The following is an 8,102-nucleotide window of genomic DNA, read 5'->3' as shown; positions in this document are numbered from 1 at the left end:
ATATATAAGGTAAGTATATAAACAAAATACACTAAAATAATAAATAAATAAATAGATAAAATAAATAAATAAATAAATAAAATAAATAAATGTGTATATGTATATTCAGGTATCTTATGTATCTTGTCGTAACCAAGTAGATTTATCTGCACAAAATGTTGTATCTATGTGTAATCCATCTAATCATAATATTAATTCTGCTGCTCCTTTTCCTGCTGCACCTGCTGCTGCATCTGCTGCTGCTGCTGCTGCTACTACTATTCTATTTACACTCGTATACGCTTAGCCTACTAATTGGCAGCAGCAGCAACAAATGCAGCAGCAAATGCAGCAGCAAATGCAGCAGCAAATGCAGCAGTTTAGGATTTAAAAATGCAATGCGGTGCTCCGGTGCAGCAGCAGCAGCAGCAGCAGCAGCTGCTGCTGCTGCTGCTGCTGCTGATGCTGCTGGACAGACAGATGCTTCAGCAGCAGCAGCAGCAATTGGAGTAGCTGCAGCACGCTGCACTGCAGCAGCAAGTGCAGCAAAAGAAAGTGCAGCAACAGCAGTAACTGCAGCAGCAGCAAGAGCAGCAGCAGGTACAGCTGTCTGCAGCAGCAGCAGCAGCAGTTTTTTTGTATATAAAATTTCTACTGCATGTTTGCTGCATGCAAACCTATTAAGTCTTTATTATTATTTAATTAATTAATTAAATAATTAATTAATTAATTAATTTATTTATTTATTTATATTAGGCAAGAGAAGAAAAGAATTAACTAAGTATGCTTCATTAATACAACAAAAAGCAGGCATTTTCCTGCTGCAGCTGCAGCAGCTGCAGCAGCAGCTGCTGCTGCTGCTTTTGCTGTTTTTGTTGTTGTTGCTGCTGCTGCTTAACGCAGCTACAGCAACTGACCTACGGTAACTGCAGCAGCACTAAACCTGTTCAGCAGCAGCAGCTTGCTGCTCCTGCTGCGGCAGATGCAGCTGTTGCTGTTGTTGCTCTCGTTGCTGTTGCTGTTGCTGCTGTTGCTGCTGCTGCTACTACTGCTGCTGCTGTTGCTGCTGCTGCTACTACTGCTGCTGCTGCTACTGCTGCTGCTGCATCTATTCTGTTATGGTGTCTAGCAACTTAAGGGTTTCAAGAGCATTCCTCAACGCCACAAGAACCTCCCGATCCCTGCAGCAGCAGCAGCAGCAGCAGCAGCAGCAGCAGCAGCAGCAGCAACAACAACAACAGCAGCCCTCAATAGACCTCTGTAACAATAAACCCTAAACCCTAAACCCTAAACCCTAAATTCTCCCACAGAAACCAACGCGAGGTTGTCTAGGGTTTACACTTCAGGCTAAAAACAGCAACGCGAGCAGCAGCAGCAACAGCAGCAACAGCAGCAACAGCAGCAGCAGCAACAGCAGCAGCAGCATACCTATCAAGAGACTCTGTATCTGCCTGTAGTATCCCGTTGTACCTGATCATACAAACACATACACCATCAACACACACACATAGCTAGCTAGCTAGCTAGCTATCTGGCTACCTAGCTAGCTAGCTAGCTATCTGGCTACCTAGCTAGCTACCTAGCTAGCTAGCTAGCTAGCTAGCTACCTAGCTAGGTAGCTAGCTAGTTGTGTGTATCTAGCTAGCCACATCTCCAGCTAGCTAGCTACGTAGCTGGTCCCATACAGCTGCCTAGCTAGCTACCTAGCTAGCTAGCTAGCCAGCCAGCCAGCTAGCTAGCCAGCCAGCTAGCTAGCTAGCCAGTTGGCTAGCTAGCTAGGTAGGTAGGTATATAGGCTTACTTTTGAATACGGCGGTATATAATAGATCGGCTGTGCTGCAGCAACTCCCTGCGGTCCGTCTTCTTGTGCTGCTGCTGCTGCTGCTGCTGCTGCTGCTGCTGCTGCTTCTGCTGCTGCTGCTGCTTCTCCGGGCTCATAGGCGCAAATCTGCTGCAGGAGACGCACCAATCTCCTCCATCTCTTTGTCTCATTAGAGGGACCCTATTGCACTGTACATACACCCTAACACCCCACATATACTTCAAGTGTACGTACACTTCCTGCTGCTGCTGCTGCTGCTGCTGCTGTTGCTGCTGCTGTTCTTCCTGCTGCTGTTGCAGCAGCATGAAGTGCACAGACACACTGCCCACCAGCTGCTGCTGCGGCAGCAGACAGCCAACCCTACATCTCGTAAGAATCCCTTGCAGGCAGATCTAGGGTTTGCTGCTAGGGTTTAGGGTTTACCATTAAGGGTTTAGGGTTTAGGGTTTATGCTTACGTAAGGGCAGTTCTCTCCTAACATTGTCCATCCTTGGAGAAGTTTCTCTGCGAGCATTTCGCTCTCCGTCATCTTCTTACCCTCCTCCATTTTAGGGTTTAGGGTTTAGGGTTTAGGGTTTAGGGTTTTGAGGGAGAAGGAGCGCCCGACGACGACGCTGTTGAGCTGACAGTGATGATGTGTTGCTGCTGCTACACAGGAGAGTCGTTGGTGCTGCTTCTGTTGCTGCTGCTGTTGTTGCTCTTCTTGCTGCTGTTGCTGCTGCTGTTGCTGCTGTTGCTGCTGTTGTTGCTGCTGCTGCCGGTCTCGTGCGGCGAAGCTATAGAAGGATCGACTGCGGTGTCTCTGCACCTTAGGGAGGGTTTGCTGCTGCTGCTGCTGCAACAGCAATAGTTTGCTGCTGCTGAATATAAAGGAGGCAATTAAAGGGTAAAAGACAAAGAAGAAGCTGCTGCTGCTGCTGTTGCTCCGGGCCCCACACTTGGCGGGGCCTCGGCTGCAGCTACTGCAGCAGCAGCAGCAGGTGTTGCTGCTGCAGCTGCAGCCGCAGCAGCAGGGAGGGAGCGTAAGGTGTTAGTTGTTATTGCTGCAGCAGCTAAATATAAATATATAAATAAAAACTTTTAGATAAATAATATTATATTTTCTTTCCTTTTCTTCTTTGCTGCTGCTGCTGTTGCTGCTGTTGCTGCAGCTGAAGGCGCTGCCGCAGCCAAATCGTACGTCTACGTACACTACGCGGGGCTGTTGCTGCTGCTGCTGCAGTTGCGGCGGCCGCAGCAACAGCAGCAGCAGCAGCAGCTAATTGCCGTTGTTAGCTGAAACAACAAACCCTTAGCGCTCTGATCCCGTGAGTGTTGCTGCAGCAGCTGCTGCCCGATTTGCCTTGCTGCAGCAGCAGCAGCAAGTAAACAGATGTTCAGGTGCTGCTGCTGCTGTTGACGCTGCTGCTGCTGCACGGTTTCCCACAGACACACGCCGTGGCCCCCGCTGCAGTGTAGACATCCTTAGTGCGGTGGGCCTGAGGGGGAGCCCGCAGCAGCAACAGCAGCAGCAGCAGCTACAGCAGCACACGAACTTACGTTGCTGCTGCAACAGCTGCAGCAACTGCAGCAACAGCAACAGCAACAGCAGCAGCAACGATGCCGCATACACAGGAGAGAAGCAGCTGTGGCCTCGTGTAAGGCGGGATGCTCACAGATGCTGCTGCAGCCTATTGGCACACAGCAGCAGCAGCAGCAGCAACAGCAGCAGCAACAGCAACAACGACAGCAGCAACAGCAGCAGCATGCAGGAACAGCATCAGCAGCAGCAACTGCTGCTGCTGATGCAGCAGAACTCGCAGCACCCTGAGGAAGCCCTGCTACACCAATTGCCTGCGCTGCAGCAGCAGGCCCCTCTACAGCCGCTGCAGCAGCAACAGCAGCAGCAGCTGCTGCAGCAGCAGGTGCTGCTGCAGCAGCAGCCCTTCCTGCAGCAAGGTCAGCAGCTTGCAACAGCAACTGTCCCTCAAGGTGCTGCAGTAGATGGCGGCTTTATGGATCAGCAGCAGCAGCAGCTGCTACTGCTGCAGCAGCAAATGTTGTGGATGCAGCAGCAACAGCAGCAGCAGCAGCAACAGCAACATGGCATAGGACACCATGTGCAAGCGCAGCAGTTCCAACAGCTGCAGAAGCAGCAGCAGCTGCAGCAACAGCAACTGCAGCAGCAACAGCTGCAACAGCAGCAGCTGCAGCAACAGCACCTGCAACAACAGCAGCTGCAGCAGCAGCAACTGCAGCAACAGCAACTGCAACAGCAGCAACAGCTCCTGCAGCAGCTGCAACAACAGCAACAGCTGCAGGAACAACTGCAGCAACAGCAGCAGCTGCAGCAACAGCAGCAGGAGCAGCAGCACTTTGCCTTCCAGCCCGTAGCTCCTGGCTATCAGCCCTTACCTGAGGCAGCAGCAGCAGCAGCAGCAGTAGCAGCAAGTGCAGCAACCCAGGAGCCTATCAGCAGCAGCAACAGCAGCAGCAGCAAACCACAGCAGCAGAGGCCGCGCAAGCGAGTTGAGAAGCGTCGCCAGCAGCCACGCCAGCAGCAGCAGCAGCGACAGCAGCAGCAGCGGCAACTGCAGCAGCAGCAGCAGCAGCAGCAGCTCGACAGCATGGACCCGTGGGCACCTACGTCTACGGAAGAGGTATCAGCAGCATCTGCTGCACATGAGCAGCAGCAGCAACAGCAGCAGCAGCAGCAGCAGGACAGACAGTGGCTTAATCCTAGCAGCAGCCAGCTTCCCGCTGCTGCTGCTGCAGACAGTGAATCTCCAACCGCAGCAAGGCGCGCACAGGAGCAGCAGCAGCAGCAGCAGCGGGTGATGAGCCGGGAGGATACTGGCAGCGATTGCTGCAGCAGCAGCAGCAGCAGCAGCACTCGCCTTCGTCGTTCCTCAAGACAGCCAGTGCCATCAACCCGTTTTGCTGCTGAGTCTTCCCCTGCAGCAGCAGCAGCAGCAGATGCTGCTGCTGCTGATGACGAAGAATGGGGTAGCTTTGCAGATGCAGCAGCAGCAGCAGCAGATCCTGCTGCTGCATCAACGTTGCTGCCTAACAACATATACACTGCAGGCTTCGATCCCTCACCAGAGGCAGTAGCTGCTGCTGCTGCTGCTGCTGCTGCACCACCACCTGCAGCAGCAGCAACAACAACAACTGCTGCTGCTCGTAGTCGTGCGGCAGGCACGAAGGCAGCAACCCGCAACAGCAGCAGCAGCAGCAGCAGCAGCACGAAGGATACGGAGGTTGTACGTATACCGTGGCAACCGCCATGTGATAGTGAGGACTCTGCTGCTGCTGCTGCTGCTGCTGGATCATCACCAACAGCAGCAGCAGCAGCAGCAGCAGGAACAGCATTTGCTGCTGTTATTAGAGAAGCATCTACTTCTTGTACCAGCAGCAGCCCCCCCTCGCTGCAGCACAATCCGCTGCAGCGGCTGCTGCGTCTTGTTAAGAAGCAGCCAGATGCAGCAGGAACTGCTGCTGCTGCTGTTGCTGCTGCTTCTGCTGATACTACTGCAGCAGCAGAGCTCTCTGCTGCTACTACAGCAGCACAGTATCAGCTGCAGCGGATGCTCGAGCTCAGGTGTACGTACACCTCAGCTCTATGGGCACATCAATCCTTGCGTCTATGCGCAGGTATGAATATAGGGGGGGGGCCTCTTCCTGCTGCTGCTGCTGCTGCTGCTGCAGATGATAGACTTGGGGGCGGTAGATCGCCTAGAAACAGCAGCAGCAGCAGCAGCACAAGTACCCTCAGCCACCATTACAACCAGCAGCAGCAGCAGCAGCAGCAGCAGCAGCAGCAGCCGGTTTGGGGGGGAGGATTAAAGCCATGCGCGCTGCCGCTGCTGCTGCAGGAGAGGAGACGGCAGCAGCTACTGCTGCAGCAACAGCTGCAGCAACACCTACAGCAGCAGCTGCAGCAGCAAGTACCAGAGGCTGTGCCTCTTATTGAGCCTTCTAAGGAGGAGACAGCTTTGCTGCGTAAGCAGCAGCAGCAACTGGCGCAGCAGCAGCAGCAGCTGAAGCAGCAGAAGCAGCAGCAGCTGCTAGCGCAGCAGCTGAAGCAGCAGCAACAGCAGAAGCAGCAGCAGCAGCAGCAAGCTTTCTTGTTCGATGAGGTGCCTGTGGCGCCTAACGCCTATGCGGATGCTGCTGCTGCTGATGCTGCTGCTGCTGCTGATGAACTGCAGCAGCAGCAGCACGAGCCTCCTCTTCCCCCTGACACGCTGCAGCAGCCGCAGCAGCAGATTCTCCTGCAGCAGCAGCTGCTGCACCAAGCGCAGCTAGTTGATGCTGCAGCAGCAGAGGACCCTAGCGGCCGCTGTCCGCCGGGCATACGCTGCAACAATGAGCAAACGGAGCAGCAGCAGCAACAACAGCAGCAGCAGCTGCTGCTGCTGCAGCACCGCAGTGCTGAAGCAGCAGCACAGCCGCAGGGTCTTCTTACGCAGCAAGACAAGCAGCAGCAGCAGCAGCAGCACGGCCAGGAGCAGCCACAGCAGCCGGCGAACGGATACTTGCAGCAGCAGCAGCAGGAAAAGGCTTCTATCATTGAGGATAAACAGCAGAAGCAGCAGCAGCAGCAGCAGCAGCAAGCTCCTAACCGTTCACAGGCCCAGTGGCCCGTTACGTCTCCACGGTCGCTGCAGCAGCAGCAGCATTTAGAGCAAAGGCAGCAGCAGCTGCAGCAGCAACTGCAGCACCAGTTGCAGCAACAGTTGCAACAGCAGCTGCAACAGCAACTGCACCAACAGCTGCAGCAGCAACTGCAGCAGCAGCTGCAGCTGAAGCAACAGCAACAGCTGCAGCAGCAACTGCAGCAGCAGCCGCATCACGAAGAGGATAAAGCAGATGGTGGTTCACGGGACACACTAGCTGCTGTGCAGCAGCAGCAGCAGCAAGAACAGCAGCAGCAGCAACCGCCGCAGCAGCAGCTGCTGCTGCAGCAGCAGGAAGAGGAGGCACCAGAAAGGTGTGGTGGGGCTGTTGGGTCTGCAGGAGTTCTTGAGGACGGTCAGCAGCAGCAGCAGCAGCAGGATCAGCAGCAGCAGCAGCAGCACGACCACCATCAGCATCAGCAGCAGCAGCAGCAGCACGACCAGCAGCAGAACCAACGGGAAGCACATGCCTCAGCACACACTGCTGCGTCGCGTACTCCTCCCCAGTCAGCAGAGCAGCAGCAGCAGCAGCAACAGCAGCAGCAGCAGCAGCAGCATGCAACCCTGTATGCATCTCCTGCTTTTTGCGGATATTCTTCTTATATAGATGAGCAGCAAGTATTCATGATGCAGAGTGCTGCTCCTGATCCGCAGCAGCAGCTGCTGCTGCAGCACCTGCTGTCTCAGCAGCAGCAGCAAGCTTTAGACCCGCAGCAGCAGTTGCTGCTGCAGCACCTGCTGTCGCAGCAGCAGCAGCAGCAACTCCTTGAACACCAACCCCACCACCATCAAAGACTCGGAGCAGCAGACCTGCAGCAGCAGCTAGTGCAGCAGCAGCTCGCGCTGCAGCAACAGCACCAGCAGCAACAGCAGCAGCAGGCACAGCTGCAGCAGAAGCAATTAGTCCTTCAACAGCAGCAACACCAACACGCGCAGCTGTTGCAGCAGCAGGCAGCAGCAGCAGCAAGTGGATCTGATGGACAGCAGCAACAGCAGCAACGGCAGCAGCAGCAGAAGCAAGCAGCAGCAGTATTGCGTTTTGCATCAGGTGTTTCTCCCCAGACAGCAGCAGCAGCAGCAGCAGCACCAAATGCAGCAGCAGCAACAGCAACACCAGCAGCAACAACAACAGCAGCAGCAACAACAACAACAACTCCCGCATCCGTAGGACCAACAGGAACCCCAACAGCAGGAGGAGCAGCAACACCAAATGCAGCAGGAGTACAAGGAGGAGGAACAGCAGCAGGAGCAGCAGGAGCAACAGGAGCAGCAGCAGGAGCAGGAGGAGGAGGAAATAAGCGTGAGCTGCAGCAGAAGGTTCTCCCTGATGGCAGCAGCAGCAGCAGCAGCAGCCCTCGTCGTCCATTAAAAGCAGCACGTCGTCGTCAACAACAAGAAGCAGCAGTAGGTACAGGAGATGCAGCAGCATTAGCAGCAGCAGCAGCAGCAGCAGCAGAAGCAAGAGAGCAGCAAGCAGCAGCAGCACAAGAATTAAGGGCACCAGGAATTTATTTTAATTCTTCTGATGGTACATGGAATGTTCAATGGAAAACAACAGATAATAAAAGAAGAAGAAAAGCATTCAGGTCTGCTGCTGCTGCTGCTGCTGCTGTTGTTGCTGCTGCTGTTGCTGCTGCTGTTGC

The 8,102-nt window shown here is 54.5% G+C and overlaps 2 protein-coding genes across 2 annotated transcripts in view; one reads left to right on the top strand and one right to left on the bottom strand.

The window, feature by feature from the left end:
• Window positions 1-1,134: 1,134 nt before the first annotated feature.
• EMWEY_00045630 (hypothetical protein, conserved) lies at window positions 1,135-2,330 on the bottom strand (the record flags this gene model as incomplete). Its single annotated transcript, XM_013483048.1, has 5 exons — window positions 1,135-1,237; window positions 1,408-1,449; window positions 1,781-1,927; window positions 2,036-2,139; window positions 2,259-2,330. 5 exons carry the CDS (start codon window positions 2,328-2,330, stop codon window positions 1,135-1,137), a joined length of 468 nt encoding a protein of 155 aa, XP_013338502.1.
• A 1,255-nt stretch (window positions 2,331-3,585) lies between these two features.
• EMWEY_00045620 (hypothetical protein, conserved) overlaps window positions 3,586-8,102 on the top strand; it is a gene marked incomplete at both ends in the record, with an annotated part of 5,489 nt that continues 972 nt past the window's right edge. The window contains one exon of the mRNA XM_013483047.1: window positions 3,586-8,045. Coding sequence (XP_013338501.1) covers window positions 3,586-8,045 — 4,460 coding nt within the window. The remainder of the gene's footprint in view (window positions 8,046-8,102) is intronic.

This window comes from Eimeria maxima, genomic scaffold (assembly GCF_000499605.1).
Source record: "Eimeria maxima Weybridge genomic scaffold, Emw_scaff916, whole genome shotgun sequence".
Lineage (NCBI taxonomy): Eukaryota > Apicomplexa > Conoidasida > Eucoccidiorida > Eimeriidae > Eimeria > Eimeria maxima.
This window is presented reverse-complemented; position numbering and strand designations above follow the sequence as displayed.